Below are 21,646 nucleotides of genomic sequence, written 5' to 3'. Positions count from 1 at the left end.
TTTAATCAGGTGCAATAATTAACTATTTGCCACTCTTATAAGTGGTGATAAAGAATTTACCACTAGATCCATATGTCATAGACACATGAGGGGCTACATTTATAAACATCGAGTAACAAATCCTTAATTGATACATCTTAAAAAAAAAAAAAGTTAAATATCCCTCTAATCAGGTAGATGATAGCTAGGTGGAACCTCCTTCCACCATCCCCCACTCGCCGGCGCCAGCCCCACGCTCCTCTGACAAGTTGACCAACCGGCAACAGTCCCCGGCAACGTCGTTTACACCGAGCTGCTGTCGTCACCATCCCAGGATAACCATAACCATAACCTAACTCTCCTCGTGTGGTGTTGTATTGTTGTGTCATTGGCGGCCTTCAGACAACGGGACAACGCCTCCGGCCGACGTACCCCTCTTGCCCTGGTGGTACCATGTGCATTAGGGTTTGATAGGGGTGGCAGCAGCTCGATGAAAGCAGTGGGGCTATGGTGGGAGGCGACGGCGGGGCGAGTAGATGGCGAGAAGTTGACAATGCGTGGCTTGAGCTAGGTATTCAGAACCCAATCAATTGGTCAGGAGCTAATTATAAGCCGTAACAGTTTATTAGTTAAAAAAAATCTGTGTGTAAAGTTTTTATATAAATATCTAGATAGAGACTTGATGTCGTCTGGCTTAGGGATTCTTCGCAATGTAGGATTTTCGAAGGAATTTCATTGGAATTAAACTAATTGCTATAAAAATGCCATAAAATTCATGGATTTGTGTTCCCAGCAAGAAGCCCTTAGTCATTCTAGTCAAGGGCATTTTGATCCGTCTAACTATGAAAAAGAGAAAAAGATGATTTTGATTCGGAAGAAACAAACGAAATGACATTTTGACAAATACCTCAACCCCTACTGGTTGAGAGTAATATTTTATTGAAACCTTAATATAATCCCAAATTTCTCTTGATCCAAAGAAAGCTCGGCGACTCGGCGTCCTGGCCCACAGCGAAGCCCTAGCCTAGGAGTGAGAGGTCCCACGTCTTCCCCAGCGCCGCCACCGTGGGCGATGCCCTGCCGATCCCCATCTCCGCGGCTGCGCCTCCGTCCTCCCCGCCACACCTCTCGCCGCCAGCTCGTCCACCGTAGTTGCCTCGCCCTAGTTCCATCCTGCCATAGCGCCGCCGCCGCCTCGCCGTCCACTCAACCGCAAGCTGGCCCGCATCGGAATCGGAATCAGAATCTGTGTTGGTACGAATCCGATCTTGCGGCGGGCGCCCTGCCCACCGATTCGGTTTCCGTCGGCGGGGGCTTGCTTAAATCCGCGGTCCAGCGAGAAACGCAGATCGTGGGAAGAAGAGAAGAGCCTTGACGGATCCACGAATTTGGGGGGAAGAAATCCCTAATTCCATTCGATTTCATTCGTACTTGTGTTGTTCGGCTCCTTGCGCGCATCCATGGGTATCTCGGATTGGTCCAGTCTCCCCAAAGACATCGTGATCGTCGTCATGGGGAAGCTGGAGATCCCCGACCTTCTCAGCGCCGGGGCCGTCTGCGCGTCATGGCGCGCCGCCTGCACGGCCGTCCGCCGTGCCCGCTTCCCAATCACGGACAAGTCGCCTTGCCTGCTCTACTCCTGTGAGGCGGATGATCCAGAACTCGCCACGTTCTATAGCCCCAGCAACAATGCTACCTTCAAGGTCCGCCTGCCTGGCCCGCCGTTCCGCCGCCGCTACACGGTCGGCTCCGACCACGGCTGGATCGTTACCGCCGACGAGCTCTCCAACCTGCAGGTGATCAACCCGCTGTCAGGCGTCCAGATCGATCTCCCGCCCGTCACGGAGCTCTACAATGTCGAGAGCTTCATGGATGAGCAAGGGAATCTCATGTACAACAATTACGAGGATTCGATGCACCGCGATGATCCTCTTGGGTTTCCTGTGCCGTATCATCCACAGAGATTACGCCTTTTCTTGTACTTCCGGGTGATCCTCTCCTGCAGCCCATCCGCCGGAAGCGATTGCGTCGTCCTCCTCTTGCACAGCCCTGACGGGCAGCTCTCCTTCGCCCGCATCGGCGATCATAGTTGGACAAGGCTCGCTGATATTGAAAATCTCTGGGACAGAGGCTACAGATGTGCAGTCTACAACAAGAATGACGGGTTGTTCTACCTGTTACACTTTCAGGGCTCGATCCATACGCTGAATCTGAATGGACCCTCTCCTGTTGTAAACGAGATTTTGAAAGGGGTCACTGCCTGGGATAATCCTACCAAATCGATCGTCATGACACCCCGCGGCGATATGCTGCAAGTCTGGAGATGCAGGGAGCTGCGTTGGAATGATGCTCCGGTTCAGTTTCCTTCGGAGGATTCTGATGATGTTCATGATCCATGTCAGGAGCTGTACACGGATGAAATGCTGCTGTACAAGGTTGATTTCGATGGTCAGAAGCTTGACAAGATGGATTCACTGGAAGATCATGTTTTGTTCCTGGGTTTCAATTCCAGTATCTGCCTTTCAGCTAAGGATTTTCCAAATTTAAGGCCAGGTTGTGCCTATCTCGCGGATGATTCTTATGAAGAGATAGGTATAAATAAACATACTCTGCGGGAGGTTGGCATTTGGAACTTCAAGAGTGAGACTCTTGAAAGCCTCGGTGATCCACAGTCTGTCCTTCCTTGGCTTAACTGGCCACCTCCAATTTGGATTACTCCCTCCATTCTTTAGAATGAAAGAGCTGAGTTATTGTCAGGTGCTCCTATTTAGATGAATTATGTGTATTGATGGGAGCTCGATCTCTGTTGTTTAATACAAGAGGGCAAGAGCCGAGGAGCTCCAATTTGTTCAAATTCAACATGTAGTAATTTGTCCTGTTGGGACAAATTCTTTCTGTATTAGTTAGGTCATCTTGTTTGAATAACACCGTTGTTGGTTAGAAGCTCCTATATAGGTGACACCTTCAGTTAACTTAGGTCAGGGGCAGATCTAGAAAAAAATAGTAGTGGGGGCTAAATAAACTACATCAATATAAATCGAACCTCCAGTCCTCACATCCTATGGATCAATTTAGTGGAGGCTTAGGGGGGTCTCCACTGTCCCGGGGGCGGTAGTGGGGTCTCAAGACCCCTCCGCCCCCATTGTGGATCCGCCCCTGACTTAGGTGCCAGTGTTTATTTTGATACCTCTTTCTGAAGAAACAAGACGATTGTTGTCAATCCAGAGTTGCAGTTACATAAAGTGTTTGGAGCTGCTAACCTTTTTTTTTTTCACTGTGCTACCATTGCCTCTGAATATGTTGAGAGCTAAGTTAACTGACCAGCAAATTATTGTAAAAGTTTTTAGGCTTCTGACAAAAGATTGACATACTGTACCATTGCTGCCAGCAACTTTGCCATCTCATCTTCACTTTACCAGTTATACCACTGAATGTTTCACCAAATTGGGGCGATAACTGATCAATTGTGAATGTAATATACGCTTCAGTAAATTTACTATCTATGCTATCAAAACTTGATGAAACTCGTGATCATATCTCCTCTTATATGATCCTGTATAACAAATCTGGATAAGGAGGGATCAGGTTTGCTTTTTATTTTTGGACGGATCCGTCCCAAAAAAAGGCAAACCCTGGATTTGCGTGCCAATGTTTGACTGTCCGTCTTATATGAAATTTTTTTATAATTAGTATTTTCATTGTTGTTAGATGATAAAATATGATTAATATTTTATGCGTGACTTATCTTTTAAATTTTTTTTCATAATTTTTTTAAATAAGACGGACGGTCAAACATTGGACACGGAAATCAGGGTTTGTCTTTTTTTGGGAGGGATGTAGTATATTTTTAGCACACTATTAGTACGTAACTTGTTTCAGAGCCGTTCCAAGTTCAGTCTTCCAGACCCGCCCAGTGGATAAAGCAAATACTGGGCCGCCTGCACCACGGCGTGTTTCAGGCCCATTATTGCGACGTAGGCCGGGCCCAAGAAAAAGTGGGCTGGTTTGGATTGGACTTTGGCGGCCTGGCCTCCAGTGACGTGGGCTGGTTTGGCGGGAAAATTTTGAATTCAAAACTAGTAAAAGTCCAACAAATGGTGTGGGCCGTTGAAGCCCATACTCCTAGAGTACTGCCATTGCATTGCCCTGACTTTTCTGCATGTCAGCTAGTGTTGATGCGAAAACACACTAAGAAATGCACATTATATTAAAAGGAGGATGAAAAGGTAGCGACATAAATTTTACCGAGAAGATAATAATCCATTCAAAAAAACAGATCAAATATCTTGCAAATGACATTTTATTGATGAATTCATGTTAAAGGCAAAAGATCATGGCGAAAAGAGGGATGGGCGTGATCCAGACTGGAGCCGGACCAAGGGTACAACGGCGCCGCCACGCTAGCATCGTCGGCGAGCCCTTCCATCCTCCCTGTCTTGTGCAATATCACTTCATCTATAAAAGGGAGGGCATTATCCAAATAGGCGTAGGACTAGGCCAATTCAACCAAGGATCTTCGAGAGGTGGTGCGCCTTCAAGGCTTTGCAAGCTCTGACCTTCGATGCTCCATACGTCAATTTCTCGCTTGTTGTTAAAATAGTTGACAAACTCATCCGTGATATAGGCACAGTTAGGGTCCAATCCAAGGAAATCCTTGGTTGTTGGCATTGTAACCGAGAAACATAGCACGATCGTTCAAACTGTCAATCACCTCTAGTTTCTATCCATGGAAGTTAGTATTGTAGAGCTATATTTTTTCTGTCCCATAAAAACCAATTTCTAAGGACAAGTCTAGATAAGCATTTGTCCAAGTTTATCAAAAAAATGTCTTTTTTGGGACAGGAAGTGTACGTCCGCGAGACCCACGTCCACAGCTCGTCAGTTGGGCTGCTACTTGTGTTTAATTCAAATTTTCCCGCCAATCCGGCCCAATATAATCTGGCCCATATCGCTCAATGCCAGGCCGCACAAGTCTAATCCTACCCGGCCCACTTAGTTCTCTCAGCTTTTGTTAGGCCCCAGCCAACGTCTTGTATTTTTTAGCAACACCGAACTTCCACACGATACTGTGATAGAAGATGCAAGGAGGGAGAAGAATGTATTATAACCCCTCAACTACCTAAGCTGTACGAATGGCTCTCAAACCATGCATAACTGTTCGAATAACATGGTTATTGATGTGGCATACTGGCAATAAAACTGAAAAAAAAACCATTCATGAAAACACAAGTACACAAAATATTATGTATGATCACGAATTTCGTCTTAATAGAACAGATAGTAAGTAGATCAACTGAAGCGTATACTACATTCACAATTGATCAGTTATCACCTCAATTTGGTAAGTGAAGATCTGATGGCAAAGTTGGCAGCAATGAGACATTTTGTCGGGGAACTATTCTAATCCCTCGAGGGAATGTTCCCTCGTTTACTCAAAAATCATCTAAACGGTTATGAAAAATTCTGGAAAAATTTGACAGCATTCATACAACACATATATACAACTTCACAAAATCTTATGTCCAAACTCAACTCACACGTCGAGATATAAAAAAGACAAATTCAGCGTATGAATAGTAGCGTACTGTTTATATCTAAATTTGTCTTTTTTGTTTCTCGATGTGTAGATCGAATTTGAACATAAATTTTGGTGGACTAGTAGGTATCATTATACTCTACATTGTCAATTTTTTTCAGAATTTTTCACAACTATTTACATCGAATTTGGAAGAAAAAGGTATACGAGGGGATATCCCCTCGAGGGATTAGAATCCACTCCCCATTTTGTCAATCTTATCTTTGTATCAGAACTTCAGAAGGCCACAGTAACTTTTACAATATTTTACTGGTCAGTTAAATTAGCTAAACATATTGGGAGGCGCAGTTACAACTTACAACACCATATACCTACAAAAAAGAGGAACAGGACACCTTCAAGAAAAGTAGTATTAGCTTAAGATGTTACTTAAACAGGAGTACAAACAAAAGTATTATTCAAACAAGAGCACCTAACTGTAGTACAGAAAGAATTTGTCCCAACAGGACAACTTACTACAGATTGAATTTATCCAAATTGGAGCTCTTCAGCTCTAGCCCACTGGTCGAGGGCCTAACAATACACATGATGTATCCAAATAGGAGCACCCACTGTTACTCAACTCTCTTATTAATGAATGGAGGGAGTAATCCAAATTGGAGATGGCCAGTTAAGCCAAGGAAGGACAGATGGTGGATCACCAAGGCTTTCAAGAGTCTCACTCTTGAAGTTCCAAATGCCCAGCTCCCGCCAAGTATGTTTATTTATACATATTTCTTCGTAAGCATCATCCGCGAGATATGCACCTGCCTTCAAGTTTGGAAAATCCTTAGCTGAAAGGCAAACACTGGAATTGAAACCCATGAAAAGAACATAGTCTTCCAGTGAATCCATCTTATCAAGTTTCTGACCATCGATGTCGACCATGAACAGCAGCATGCATTTCATCCGTGTACAGCTCCTGACATGGATCATAAACATCATCAGAATCCTCTGAAGGGAAGCGTACGGGGTATCGACCCAACGCAGATCCCTACATCTCCAGACCTGCAGCATTTCGCCGCGGGGCGTCACGGCGATCGATTTGGTAGGATTATCCCAGAGAACGATCTCTTTGAAAATCTGGTTTGTGACCGGAGAAGAAGAAGATCCATTCAGATCTAGCGTATGGATCGAGCCCTGACAGTTTAACAGGTAGAACAACCTGTCATTCTTGTTGTAGAATGCATATCTGTAGCCCCTGTCAGGGAGATTCTCGATGCCGGTGAGGCGTGTCCAGCTCTGGTCGCCGACGCGGGCGAAGGAGAGCTCCCCGTCCGGCCTGTGCAGGAGGAGGACGACGCACTCGCTTCCGGCGGATGGGCTGCAGGAGAGGGTGACCCGGAAGTACAAGAAAAGGCGTAATCTCTGTGGAGGATACGGCACGGGTAGCCACTGGGGATCATGGCGGCGCATCCAATTCTCCTGATTGTTGTACATGAGGTTCCCTCGATCATCGGTGAAGCTCTCGACGTGGTAGATCTCCGTGACGGGCGGGAGATCGATCTGGACGCCTGATAGCGGGTTGATCACCTGGAGGTTGGAGAGCTCGTCGGCGGTGACGACCCAGCCGTGGTCGGAGCCGACCATGTAGCGGCGGCGGAACGCGGGGGACGGTAGGCGGAGCTTGAAGGTGGCGCCGCTGCTGGGGCTGTAGACCGTGGCGACGTCGTCGTCGGCGTCGGCGTCGCAGGAGTAGAGGAGGCATGGTGACTACTTGTCGGTGATGGGGAGGCGGAGGGAGGTGTAGGCGGGGCGCCACGACGAGCAGACGGCGCCGGCGTTGAGGAGGTCGGGGATCCCCAGCTTACTCTGTTGACACTCTACGCCTCCTGAACCCCTCAGGCCCTCACCGGTGGCCATGTCGAGTGCTCCCGCCGTTGTCAACGATGCACCACGTCGAGACCGCCTTCGACGAGGAGGAAGGCGGCGTCGTGTACGACACATCGACGAGAAAATGTTCGACCACCCCGGTCCCGGCCGTGCGCGTCCCGGCGCACGAGGTGCGGGACTGCAAGTACTTCAGGGCGGGGATGTCATGCGGCCCTCGCGCCTAGGGCTGTAAGTTGGTCAGCCGCGAACCCACTTATAGATCAAAATAAACGGATTCGCTACTTATTTCAGCCTATAAGTAGATTTCGCGGGTTAGTCACTTACACCCCTACTCGCGCCCGTCGGCGCCGACGCTGCCGCGTGCATCGTGATACTCCTGCACATGGTCAGGGGTGAGCTATCCTACGCAAAAATGAGGTGATGAAGATGCACTGCTTGTGGACGTTGTGCCTTTTTTTTTTTTCCGGGAGAAGCTGTGGCCGAGGAACAGGGCAAGGTCCTCCAAGCTCGACGATGCCGGCCTCCACGAGCTTTCTTCTCGTCAGAATCGACCGTGAAGATCTTTACATCTTTGGTCAGGAACCGGCCGTCGTCCTCGTCCATCGTACTCGATGAAGCTCCTCCAGACCTGAAGGAGAGGTCGCCCCATGGCGACGAAGGTGTTAAGGTTCGTCACGTCTCTCCACCCGCCGGTGGCAGCTAGGGGCGGATCTACAGTGTATTGATCGGTGTTGGACGACACCAACGATTTTTTAGCAAAACTTATAGCGAAATTGCTTATCCATATAATATAACATCATAATCTTAGCATAATTAGTATTCTATGACAATAATAGATACTCCCCCTGTTTTACGATGTAAGTCATTCTAGCATTTCTCACATTCATATTGATCTGAATGAATCTAAATAGATATATATGTCTAGATTTATTAACATCAATATAAATGTGGGAAATACTAGAATAACTTACATTGTGAAACGGAAGGAGTACGTTAGCACACCAACAAATCGATTTTCTAGATCCGCCACTGTGGCAGCGGCTATACAGTCACACAGCCAGTAAAACCCATTACGGTGATAATGATGTTCTCCGGCAGCCAGTGCCGACCAGTCGGTGTACGTGCGGCGATTTTCGTAACCTTCACAGTACTCCTACACACTGATCTGCTCGGTCGTCGCCGAGGTCAGGTGTAGCGTTGGTTCGTACGATGAGATTTGTCATTACAGGATCAAGACGATGACTTCAGTAGTTCAGTGACCTGCTTTAGGACACCCACAATGGTTATCTATAGGTTCTCTACAAGATATCTATGTCAGCATATTTTCCTACTTGAAAGAGATTAAATGAAGAGAGAGAGCAAAGCTATCTACTAACCTGGAGATAGTCTATATAGAAAAACGAGGCAATGGATTAGAGAGCTATAGATACCCATGTAGACATACCATTGAAGTGGTTTACTATTAATCTAGTCTATTGCTGAGATGTATATGTTTTATAGATAGCACCTTATTTTACCATTGCGGGTGCTCTTAGGAACTCATCACCACGGATATACAGCTCTACATGCATGCAGGCAGGCTGACCTACATGGCCAGAAGCTCGAGACGATGGAGTTTTGACCATCATGCTCTATTAATCCTCGGTTACAATGCCCCATAGTGCCTTCCAATGCAACCAAGGATCTCCCAAGATTTGAATCCTAAATGTGCCTACATAACGGATGATTCACTCGAGTAAATTCAAGAAGCTAGAATTGGCGTGTGGAGCATCGTAGGTCGGGGAATTTAACTAGTATTTGCCACTTATTCAAATGCTCCTATTATGTTTTCTCTTAATAATTTATCACTGGAGAGATTATTTCTTAACTATTTACCACTTTTAACTACGTGGTGTGCCACCGTGTCGTGCCCGCGTGGAAAGAGACGTGGACCTCACCCGTCAGCCCCTCTCCTCTCCTTCTTCTCCACCTCCGGGCGTCACAGCCACCCCGCCGTAGTGCCGCACCGTCGCAGCCGATGAGGATCCAACCGGCGGCGGAGCAGAGGCAGCCCAGGTGTGGAGGAAGTGCGTCGTGCTTGCGCTGTCGCAGGCGGCGTGGTGTACGGTGACACCGAGGGCGAGGCTGCGCAGCGCCGCCGGCCGCAGCAACACGGTGGTCAGAGCTTGAAGAGCAAGTTCAATAGTAGTGGTCACCTCTTGAAGATCTTGGTTGTATTGGCCTGCACCTATCTAGATAACACCCTCCCTTTTAGACGAAGTACCGATTGGCAACAACACGCATAGTGTTAATTATGTTCTACTTTGGAAATCCACTTCTATTATTCTTGTTTGGACTTGCATAAAGAATTGAACAATCATTAATACGTACTCTTTATTTTTTAATATATAATATCGTTAACTTTTAAACAGGGGCAGATCTACCATGGGGTCTCTAGGGTCTCGAGACCCCACTACCCGTTCTGTAACCATAGGAGACCCCATTAAAAATTTTTATCATACATCTATTAGAAGAGGGGGCTATAATTTTGTATAGTTTGTTCAGACCCTCCTGTTAATTTTTCCTGGATCCGCCCCTGCTTTTAAACATATATTCGATTGCCTTGTTTCGGTTCTTTTTTATCTTGTCTGCTTACATGTGCAGGCATCGTGAAACACAAGGCAATTACATGATGATCATTTTCATCACATTTTTTTCAGCTGTAAATCAACACGTCCATTAGCGGATCACTGGATCCATTTTTTATCATTCCCGTAGCAATAGAGATGCAAAAAAGATATAGGCTGAGTTCGGTACCATGGTTCCCAACTCACTCTCCTCTTTTTCTGCGCGCACGCTTTTCAAATTGCTAAAACGGTACTTTTTTTTTTTTGCAAAAGTCTCTATACGAAAGTTGCTTAAAAATTATATTAATCTATTTTTGAAAAAATAGCTAATATTAATTAATCACGTGCTAAAGGACCGCTCCGTTTTCCGTATGAAGAGAATGAGTTCCCAACTGAGAGAAATGACCGCAGCCATAGAACACCCACGTCCTTCCTCTTGTTGACAAAATAGGGTGGAACTATCTATTCATTATTGATAAGCGTAGAGTACAAACCAACCTCAAATGTCTCACCCTACCTCTTGGGTTTTAGGAGAAGATAAATCTTATCTCTACTCCCATACAGATTGGTAAAAAAAAAGCTTCGTAGCACCGAGTTCGCACCAACTCTACACCATTTCCGATATTTGAAACAATCCGTTTCGCATCCGTATCTAGAGGTGTGCCCAACTTTTTAGCCTATAAAATGTGAGAGCTGTGCCTAAAAAGGATCGGACTGAAATTTAATACTCCCTCCGTCCTAAAATATAACAACTTTTAGCCCTCAGGATTTGCCCAAAATATAACAACTTCTCTATCAACATTCTTTTTCCAACCAATCACAACCCTCCACCATTCACTTTTTTCACCTACCTTCACTACTCATTCAATTACAATTCTCCACTATTCACTTATACCTACTTTTTTAATAACCGTGTCCAACTCTAAAACTTCTTTAGAGCAGGTACAATAGCAGGCTATAAGCCAGCTGCAAATATATTTTAAGAAGATATCTGGTCCCATCTGTCATACACTCATTGCGTCTTGAAGTCCGTGCTTATCTCATCTTTTATCTCATTAAAATATGTTTATAGCTGACTAATAACCCGCTATTGTACCTGCTCTTATATCCTGGGATGAAGGGAGTATTTTTTATGCAAAAAATATTCAAGGGTTGAGATGGGTTGTAAAAGAACCCGTGGGTAATGGCCCATTACCAGTTTACCACCCGTATCCACCTACTCGGAACCAGCTCCATTTTCACAGATTCTAGGAGGTGAGACGTCGCGAAATTTCGGGTGCCACGAGGACCAGTGGGCTGACGGCTAGTTTAATAAAGAGCGAAAAAAAAAAACTACTCGCAATCCCAACATCCCCAAGTACCCAACCGTCTCTCGAGACTCGAGTCACCGTCTCAACTCGAACACCACCTCCTCCTCTGTTCGTCTTCCTCCTCTCTCCGACGAGTCGTCGAATCCTCCGAACCCTAAACACATGGAAAATGGAGTGGAGGGAGAGGCACCAGCGGCTGGAGGCGGAGGTGGGGACGGGGGCTGGGGCGGCGGAGGCGGGGGCTTCGCTGGGCCCGTGCTCGGGGGAGGTGGTGGCGGTGGTGGTGGCGCACCGGCGTTTGCGGCGGGCGTCGGCGAGGGCGGCGCCGATGTCCACGGCGAACTTCCTCTTGTGTTCGCGGAGGACGAAGTTGCGGGCGGCGCTGGAGGCGTCGGCGACGGTGCGGCCTACGGCTACGAGGGGGTCGATGGGGCCGACGAGGACTACCACGAGGAAGGGGAAGGCGCAGCTTGTTTGTCTGACCGCGATGAACTCGCAGAGAGGCTGCAGGAGCACTACAATTTTGCTGCTTCCCTCAATAAGAAGAACCCCAAGGCAGCAAGAAAGCCTTGTGTTCGTTGCTTCTTGGAGAAAATTGAGCGTAAGGGGCAGATGCAACTGGGAAAGCTTTTTCATTCAGGGGGAATGGAAGCACACTACAATTCCATCCATTCGCGATTTATGTTTGACAACAAAGGGTACACTTTCAAGTGCCCAATTTGCAGCAACATTTTCAGTAGCAAGAACGGTGATTATATTTGGCACAAGCAGGCTGTTAGGCAGAATCATTAGATTTGTCTTGTTCTTATCTTGGTAAGATGGTGACATGATTGTTTCTTGATTCTCAAAAGTCCACTGTCCATTGAATATAACTGAAATCGATCTTTACTTTTTTTTTGCTGCAGGTATCGAACTAATATTGCAGTAACCATGAGGATGGTTGAATTGAGATGCACGAAGATGGTTTTCTCAATACCGGTAAGCCACTGGTATTTCTTGGCCTTATTATGTTCATCATCTTGGTGTCATTCTGTTGCAAGTTGTTTTTCGCACATTGCATCAAATATGTTCCCATTTGTGAGACATTTCAAGAGTTCTCAAGTAATTCTTGATTTGATAATCTAGAAATCCCAGTTGCCGTATTTACAGATTGGCTCTGCACAAGTTGGAATCCTAGTTTCTATTAACTGATGTATATGCCCTGATGTTAAAACTGTAGTACATTATGCATTATCTTATTGTGTGGAATCTTCAATTCCTGGGGTCATGTGGAAGAATGCTAAATATGTGACCCACGTAGTTTATTGAGATTCATGGTAGCTATGTTGAGAAATTTTTGATTGATGAAAAGGTCTGCTGTGTTTGCTATTTGTTTACTACTTTATCTAATTGCAGTCTGCAACCTCAGGGAGAACATAACAGACCAATTTTCTTATCAAGTGCTTACCGTCTCCATGTAGTTTACTTATAGTTTATTGGATAAATATTTAATATAAAGGTTTCATACCCTGATATCTTTCGAGTTTTGACTCCATAGTTTCTTTTGAGCACTCTTGGAACAGATAGGCAAAGTGACATCCTTCTTAAACCACTTATATTCCCAAACCTGTTTTACACTGCTTCATTAGATTGTTACTCTAATACACTAAACGAATGTTTGGTATTTTTAGGCTTTTAGTTTTAGAGATAATAGAATCTATTAAAACAACAAAAAGAAATATTTCTGTGACTCATGTGATGACGTGAATTTGCGGTCATCTTTTGGCCTTTTTGTGGACCAATTAGCAGTTGTTTGGAGTAGATTCTTTAATTTGGTTTCACTCCTGTAAAGCATTTTGGTTTTCAAAAGTCTCTAACTGCCTTGAGCATCAGCCTGTTATCCCTCGGGTACCTTTGATCCATTGAGTGAGAGCATTCGACACAATGAGATGAAAGCTCTGTTTGTCACAATAGAATGTGGCAAGTTCAATTCTGCAAAAGCGTCTTTAACTAATTTGATCCATGAATAACCTTTATATTGTCTCTTGGCTGGAGACCAAGTTCTGTTCCACTTGCATTTCTGAGAATACACACAATATCTTTGGGTTATACATTAGTGCGAAGAAATGCAACGTGGTGAATGAGGTGTCAAAAAGATTATTTATGCTTTTAAGGTGATTCGAAAGGGATGTGGAACCATAAACTATTGTGTATTGGTTGTTAACATTGAGGTGTTATTCGTTTCTTGACTGTTGTTGCCTTGCTGGTTCCTGTATTCTTAGTTGAGGTGGATTGGCTGTTTGTAAATTCTTAATTGTCACATAGATATTGTGTAGTACTAAGGACAGAGAGCACACTAAAGGTATTTATTGTTTGTGTTCATGTTCAGAAAATGGAGGCATTTCTTAGTTATTTTTTGTTCAGAAAAAATGGTATTACTGGTAGCTGAACACATTCTCCTTTTCCACATTTCTTTTCATAAACTCATATCAACATTCTGGAGTGTGGAAAAGTTGAGATAATTAAGTTCCAATAACCTTGATGTTATTGTTTTTTTCCATAGTGATTTAATGTACTTCACTGCAACTTGCCAAATGTTTTCTTAGCAGTGAATACGGAAAATAATCATGTATATGACTTGAAGACTAGAATTTGAGCAGGAATATATAGTCTTCATAGCGAACGCTAGCAAGTGGAACCAACATGGCAGATCATTTTTTCTGTTGGAACATGTCATTGATTAAGCGTTGGAGAACTTACATGGCTAGGTAATCTTGTTGGACCATTACATGTCTGATGTTCTTCGATAATCTTGTTGGTCCATCTCGTAAGATTTTGTCTCATCAATTTGAATGCATGGATTGCAGAGATAACGGCTACATCGATCGGCATACCATTCCCCACTCATGTTTTGGAATCTCGTTGCTACTTTGAGTTTTACAGTCCATCTTATCCATCTTTCAGCTTATAGAAATATAACCATGTATTGCAAATGTAACCAATGTGCATGTGGTCAGCTTTAACTCTGGTAATCTTCCATTATGCAGATTAATGTGGAGAATTCTTTCGTCAGCTTTACTTGTGGCGAGAACTATCAGACGATGATATTGAGTTACCCTCTCCAACAATTATTACACTGCAATGACCTAAATTTGCAAATGCAAACATACTTTGTGCTTGAATCCAGGTATGTCTTATAGATTACTGGTTTATCATTCTGATGGTTTGGTTGGATGATATAGTAGTAAGTGGCATTAGACATCATTGCTTGTTTAATGTGTTTGTCAATTTGCATCATTAGTTATCTTGATCCCTATGGTTTAGGGAAATCTAGATTCTCCTTAAGAAGTGCTAGGGATTAAAAATATGATCCAGAAGGGCATTCCAAGTGTAACTTTTCATACAAGGCATGAGGCATCAACATATTTTACTAGAGAAAATTTGAATGTCTCCCTGTCTTCCTCTGGAACATTTAGTGCACCAAGAGTCCAGATTTTTAGATTAACCTCTTCATATTCATGAAACCTGCATGGGGAGCCATCTGTTTTTTCTTTTTCCTCAATGTGAAACAGGAGGGAAGCACCTATCACCTGTTTGTACTGTGTTCCTGGTCCTTCAATAACACTGGACTTGTTCCATACTTTCAATGCTTTTAGTGATAAGAATGACGCTTATCTCGTCGACCCGAAGCTGCACGTCGTCTTCGAATCCTGCCACTTGGAGCCAAGCAAAGAGCCGCGGATCTCCACTGCTAAGCATTGCCTCAAGCAACTCCTTATCTACGCCTTGTCGAAGATCGCCATCCCGATGGCCCGAGATCGTTGGAATGGCATGAGCGAGGAGACACGCCGCAGTTTCTTGACAGTGGGTATTGACGAGATGGTAGCATACTTCTGTGCTAAGACAACTGAGCAGTGTCAGATGAGTGCTTTCACTGGTGCAGTGGACTTTGAGAAGGAAAAAAGAGAATGGACCTGCTGGCTGTGCCCTCAATGCGAAATGATTTTCCTCACTGCGAAGACTTTCCAGTTGCATGTTGAGGATGATGAGTTCTCCCGGTCCCAGGAGTTCAAAGAGTCTCTATTGTTTGTGCCAGAGAGGATATCTGATGAACAGACAGAGTTTATTAAGTGTTGGACTCTGCCATCTAATGTCAATCCTACCGAAGAAGCTGAGGGAGAAAATATCTTGACCAAGATCAAGAGTACATTTCAGTACCTCAAGGATCAGAAGGCTCTATCTGTTGATCATTTTGACAACCTGATCAAATTCACGAAAAACCGGATTGAAGAAGCTGTTACCCAAAATTATAGCTGCATTACTTCTCTGGACTCTGGAGGGCTCCTGTTGCTGGGGACTTATCTGGATTTGCTTCGATTGAGGGTTGATGATGCTGAGCAGGATAGCTGTGGGCATTTTGGTGGGGGAGTTGTTCAAGACGCTTGCGTTCTATCTATAGGTACTGATGAGAATGTGCTGCTAAGAGTTACTGATGGTTCTAGCAATCAAGATGCTCTGTTTAGCTGGCTATCTAGACCTTCAAGACAAGACCCAGTCACATCATGGGACAGCATGAGGCAAGCCTGTCTAGATAAGGGAACTCATGCCCTTGAAAAGTCAAATGGAAGGGCTGCTGCATTGCTAGAGAAAGTTAATCTGAAACGTGGCTTAATAGCGACGCAGACTTATGAAGCTTATTTTGGTGAAAAGGTTCCTTTTACTATATCCTGAATTTCTGTTTGCTCGATATCCTTTCAGATAGTGTTTGGACCTTCCTGACCAATCTTTTAAGCTTGGCTGTAAAATGTGCAGGCTAAAATAGATATTGAGATCATGCAATTGGGTGCCGAAATTGATAATTTGAAGAAAAACCTCTTGGAAGTCTGCACTTATGATTACCATGAAATCATTTTACCAGCTATGAAAGATTTCCTATGGGTTAGTCTAGTTCTTGTATGTTATTTGACTTTGACAAATAATACTACTTTGCTTATCATTGTTTTCATGGTTGTACTCATGCAGGCTAAACTGTGTAATGTTCCACCTAAAGGGTCTCAAGTTCTGATGATGATAAAGTCGCTGAGGCAAATATTGAAAACAGAGATCCAGTTCAAGAAGATATTAATGTAAGTTGTAACACGAACATGATGTCCTTTTTCTTAGTCTGAAGATATATCAGCTTTGATTAGTTTCACTTAATCATCTTTGCATGATTGTATGCTTAACAGGCGGCAGGTCTCAATATCAACAGTCCTGAATCAGTCTTACAAGAAGACGATGAAAAAGCTACCGAGGACAATCTACAGGGTGGAGATTCAACTGCGCCCCACTGTAACGGTGTCGAAGAGCTTCCAGGCGATAGTAAAGTAATTAACGGTTCAATATTTATTACTTGAAAAAAAATAACAGTATCATCTTGCTTTAGCTTCTCATTCACTGCATGCACTGGTTTAGTTTCATTTCATGCTTTACAGTACTGAACAAAGAAAAATGTTCTGATTTTAGGTACTGCAATCTGGCAAGAAGCTTGAGTTGCCTCCAAGAGCTAACACAAGGTAAGCATGCTTATGTTGGGTGTAGCTTGCTTCCTTGAAATTGTTATTTGCTGGATTTCACTCTTGTTTTAGACTATAGCTTTCTGGACTGTTCCACTATATTATGTTCCCATTTTCCTATTTAATGTATTTTCCGTAAAGTTTATTGAGTGAGCTTTCTGTTATGCTTTTGACCCAGTGAGTATATCTCATATCACCATGATATGGTGAAGGTTAGAAAAGGTGCTCAACAGTTAATATCATGCTAAAAGAATTGTAAACTAAACACAGATTGTATTGTCAACACTTTCCTTACAGTAGAAATATCACATAAAAAGAGGTTCACTACCGAAGCAATCTAATAGTAGAGGAGCAGGAGTACAAAACCGATGTCCTTTCAATAAATATATACATTTAGGATACCTTACCTTTTATGCTTACTGCTAGCATTGTAACAACCCAACACTTCGGTGTAAGGGAAGCAGTGATTGATATTTTGATCATCTTTTACTCATGCCCCCTCTTCTCCAAAGTTGATCTACGGTGACAATTAAGTACAGTACAATTTTAGTCCTTTTGGCATTGAATGTGGGTGACAATTGCAGTGACTAGCTGTACTTAAAATGTGGATTCTTAAGCTCTATCTTCCAACAGTGCCCTTTGTCTTTCTTTTTAACTAGTTGGAATAAATCTTGACTGTTTGTTATTCACAAACTTCATATATTTCTAAAAGGAGGTGACATGACAAGGAGGTTAAGATGATATAGCTAGCATTGATCCTGATCAAAATAATCAGGACAAAATTCTCTTTGGAACCTGTATGGTATAGGATATCTTGAGTCTGGCTTGGATTTTGATTCAATGATGTATATATATCCATGTCTAAGGGTTATCTCAATATTTTTTTCTGAAAGAAAATCGGTAGTTCTGCTTTATCAATTAAGGGGGAGAAAGATAGGGACGACTACAGAGTTCAGTTTACAAGTTGCAAAGAAGAAAACCAACTAACACTAACTGTTACAAACTACCCTAATTAAAAGGAACGGATAAGAAGGTTCTCTGGCTCAATCTGTTCAACAGTATTGCTATATATATCGAGTCTAGGTTCCTGCTTGACAAACGGTGCATCTTTTGGATCGCTATATACAAAAAACTTAGGGCCTTCAGGAGTTCTTCTGCGCTGTCTCTCCTTTGCACGGGAGAGGATCCGAACGTGGGGGAGTCCAGCAAAGATAGGGAACCTATCTTGATTTCCAGACAGTTAGAATCGTGAGTAAATCCCTTATCTACCATGTGCAGCTGCCTGCATGGATCTGGTTATACCTAATGGGAAGGAGTCCGATGGAAAGGGCATCACTGCACCTAGCAAATTTATCTTGGTCATTTGTATATCAATTACTTGCTGATGATTGGAATCCAACTGGAATACGTCTAATTAATGGGGCTGTTCATCCAAATAGTACATTGATGGGCTACATTGAGTAATTGATGAATTTAGTCAGTTTTCCTACTTTGAGTCTGGGTCGCCCAAGTAGAGACATGGTACAACTCAAAAGGGCTCAATACTTCTATACTATATAATAGGTGCTCTTAGGTGCGTAGGAGCATATGTTTTGTAGTAGTCGACAGATTGCAGCCCAAATTTCAAAATTATATTTGAGAGGGATTTGCTTGGATTCTGAATGTTTTTTCAAAACAGACTTATGAGTTCTTGGCCAAAACTTGTGGAGAGTAATCTAATTTTCAATTGCAACTGTAATTTGTGCTTGAATCCAGGTGTCTTTGATTACTGGTTTTTCATTCTGATGGTTTGGTTGGATGATATAGGAGCAAGTGGCATCGTTGTTTGTTTAATGTGTTTGTAAAATTTGCATCATTAGTTATCTTGATTCCGATGGTTTAGGTAAATTTAGATTCTCCTGAAGAAGTGCTAGGGATTACAATATGATCCAGAAGGGTATTCCGAGTGTAGTTTTTCATACCAGGCATCAACAATATTTTACTAGAGAAAATTTGAATGCCCTCCCTGTCTCCCTCTGGAATATTTAGTGCACCAAATGTCCACACTGTTAGATTAATTTCTTCATATTCATGAACCTGCATGGGGAGCTATGTGTTATTCTTTTCAATGTGAAACAGGAGGGAAGCACCTATCTTCTGTTTGCGTATTCCTGGTCCTTCATTAACACAGGACATGTTACTAACTGCATGTATGTTTGGCACAGCACCTTGGGAAGCTCAGAGACTCCTATGGAAAAGGCAAACAAGAATTCCTCGCCATCTGGTATATGTTTATTATATTTTTTCTATATCTTATGTCATCCAGAATACCATGGTACCACATGTGGTTGTAGGCTTGTATCCATTGTTTTTCAGTATTTTACATCCACTGTGGACTATACAAAATAAAATGATGTGCTTTACCTGATGGACTGTCATGAAATTCTAGCAATCACTATCTAATGCATCACTATTCATAAGAAACTTCCTGCCATTCTCTCACCAGTCACCAGTGAAAACACTCATTTGTTCTCGCTGGGAAAATCTTGTAAGCAGATTACTAGAAATGAGTCAATTAAAGGTAGGAAAATTCTTTACTTACCACAGAGTTCAGATTAGGAAACTAGAATAGAGATGAGACGGGTTTTCATAATAGTAGAGGTTACTTTCTCAGTTATCAAGTCAGCCCTTGACTCCTTTTATATATAAAGGGAACTCAACTAGCCAGTATCAATCAAGCAATAAATATCTTTAGTTAGTGCAATAAAACTCAGAACCTCTCTTGGCTCGACAGGAGAAACCCTGCCGGTGCTAATTCAGGGGTTATCCTCATTCTTCAGATCCTTACCTTAGCCGGTCCATTACAAAGAGTTTTCTGTTTCAATTTTCTTTTTGATTGGGGTTGATCATCAGGTTTGCTAACAGGTGAGAGCCTGTGTGATTGCATTTAGTGATGTTTTGTTGAGTTCCACTAGTGTTATAGACTTGGGTGCAAATTGGACGTGTCTGTATACTCTTGCAAGAGGGTAACATTGCATGGCATTTGTTACATTTGTACTTATCAGCTGTTTGATGTTCTTACAACCGTCCCAAAAGTGATTTGCCTATAGTTTTTGGTCATAAACCCTTGATCTTATGAACTTAGCCATGACATTACAATTCAAACTAGAAAAAACAGAGATTTAGCTGCATTGTTTTGTTGGCATCAAGGTGAAACACAGAATTTATCTGTGGTAGGCCAAGTGAAGCAGTTAATAAAGAGGCTGCACTTTATTTTATTTAGAAAGCAATCAAGCGTAGCTACCTTATCCAGTAGAACGGAATACTAGTACAGGGTATTGGGACATGAAAAGTTGAGCTTATTCTTAATCGAAACTGAGAAGAGGGCACATTTTAACATAGGGGACATATGCAAACAGTGTCAAGAGCAAATTTGCCGCTCCGCTGTCACATGGGTATTATGCAATTATTTCTTCATCCCGGTTTCTTTTGTTATATGCAACATATTGTGTGAACTGAATATTTGATTGGAATAGTTCCGCTGGTTCCCTTGGGTCGATGCCATTGTAGGTAATATAATTAAATTTTCTCCCTCAAGATATTTTGTCAATTTTATTCGTCTCATCACCCTGAAACTTCTTTTCTTTCATAATTTCTTCATAACAGTATACCACCAGCTTGACCAATTACCTTTTTGTCAATAGTTATTTTTTTCACCTATGTAAAGTACATAGTTAAAATATACTATTACACAAATGATCAATGCTTGATAAGAATCTACTAACATTATCAGGTATTTCGTACTGAGGGGCGAGATATCTGCTTTGCTCGAGAAGAGAAGTGGCTTGTATATGATAACTCACTCAGCGAAGTCAAGGCAAGTTTGACTCGCATTTTCCCTGCAATTTCTTTTGGCCTTTTGCCAGATAACCCCTTTTCATGATGAGACTTTCTCCATGCAGGAATTTGATTCATGGGAGAAAGTGCTTGAAGAATACAGTCGTTCCAGTTTCTGTCCACAGATAATCTTCTTCGAGCGTATCGACCCAGTTTCAGAGGCGGCGGGCACAGAAGTCACAGTCTAGACAACTGCTTACAGTTCTACCTGGAAACCGAATCAGGGGGCTATTTTGTATGGCTGAGTAATCACCTTTTTAGTTAGAATACAGACAGCTTGATGACGCAAAGCCGAATTGTCTGTCATGTACTGTCGATATGGCTTTCGTCTCTATATGCCTGATCTTTAGCTTTACAGTTCTAATACTAGATATCATACGCAGCACAGGGTAGCAAGTATTCCAGTTATGCACTACTTTTAGGATGATATACCAGGTATCTTAGTTACTTCGAAACAGCTTTTCTTGAGTCCACTTCTTGCACGAGTGTGGCCTTGTACTGTTGCTGTGATTGAGAATTGGTCCTTGATCAGTTGATCCTTCCCTGCAGCGAAAAGTTTTTTTAAAAAAATGTTTGATGTGGCTATAGAATTGTAGGTTACCATTGAATGAGGCAGTCCTCTGATCCTCTCCCTGGAGCACACCAAGGATTGCAACCGTTAGCTGAATCTTTGTTCTGATGCTGATTGTGCTTTGAGATCATCACACCGGCGTGGCACATACGTTCATGTCGTATGTACTGGAGTTTCCATAATTTGCTTGGCGAGATCGACGCTTTTTTTTGCTGACCTTGATCATCTAGACTAGAAGAAAGGTATCCCTGTCGTTTGTTTGTTCTTTCTGGTTGCTACCTGCTCCTGCAAAATTGCAAATACCTTTCTTCTAATATATGCCGTGCTTACAATGAGTATAGACCAGATCCCCTATTCTCCTG

General features: G+C 43.0%; 2 protein-coding genes and 1 pseudogene across 2 annotated transcripts; 2 read left to right on the top strand and 1 right to left on the bottom strand.

Moving 5' to 3' along the window:
- Positions 1 to 1,003: 1,003 nt before the first annotated feature.
- On the top strand, positions 1,004 to 3,472 carry LOC127754212 (F-box protein SKIP23-like). Its single transcript, XM_052279705.1, has one exon. It carries the CDS (start codon positions 1,440 to 1,442, stop codon positions 2,709 to 2,711), a length of 1,272 nt encoding a protein of 423 aa, XP_052135665.1. The 5' UTR covers positions 1,004 to 1,439; the 3' UTR covers positions 2,712 to 3,472.
- Positions 3,473 to 6,145: 2,673 nt separating this feature from the next.
- Positions 6,146 to 7,417, bottom strand: LOC127755803 (uncharacterized; annotated as a pseudogene).
- Positions 7,418 to 11,635: 4,218 nt separating this feature from the next.
- Positions 11,636 to 20,901, top strand: LOC127755802 (uncharacterized). Its single transcript, XM_052281445.1, has 12 exons — positions 11,636 to 12,116; positions 12,209 to 12,281; positions 13,892 to 14,050; positions 14,150 to 14,469; positions 14,939 to 15,992; positions 16,095 to 16,220; positions 16,305 to 16,408; positions 16,511 to 16,648; positions 16,788 to 16,837; positions 19,042 to 19,100; positions 20,610 to 20,693; positions 20,779 to 20,901. Exons 4-12 carry the CDS (start codon positions 14,324 to 14,326, stop codon positions 20,899 to 20,901), a joined length of 1,884 nt encoding a protein of 627 aa, XP_052137405.1. The 5' UTR covers positions 11,636 to 12,116; positions 12,209 to 12,281; positions 13,892 to 14,050; positions 14,150 to 14,323.
- The last annotated feature ends 745 nt before the right edge of the window (positions 20,902 to 21,646 follow it).

Source organism: Oryza glaberrima, chromosome 11 (assembly GCF_000147395.1).
Source record: "Oryza glaberrima chromosome 11, OglaRS2, whole genome shotgun sequence".
In the NCBI taxonomy this organism is placed as follows: domain Eukaryota; kingdom Viridiplantae; phylum Streptophyta; class Magnoliopsida; order Poales; family Poaceae; genus Oryza; species Oryza glaberrima.
The sequence above is the reverse complement of the archived record's forward strand: the minus strand, read 5'-3'. Positions and strand labels throughout refer to the sequence as shown.

What these genes read in the sequence shown, in the direction of transcription:
- LOC127754212 (XM_052279705.1), top strand. Translation starts at nt 1,440, where the DNA reads ATGGGTATCTCGGATTGGTCCAGTCTCCCCAAAGACATCGTGATCGTC.
- LOC127755802 (XM_052281445.1), top strand. Translation starts at nt 14,324, where the DNA reads ATGCAGATTAATGTGGAGAATTCTTTCGTCAGCTTTACTTGTGGCGAG. An exon ending in CCTCCAAGAGCTAACACAAG is followed by an intron (nt 16,838 to 19,041) that starts GTAAGCATGCTT and finishes TGTTTGGCACAG; the next exon opens with CACCTTGGGAAGCTCAGAGA. An exon ending in CAAGAATTCCTCGCCATCTG is followed by an intron (nt 19,101 to 20,609) that starts GTATATGTTTAT and finishes TAACATTATCAG; the next exon opens with GTATTTCGTACTGAGGGGCG.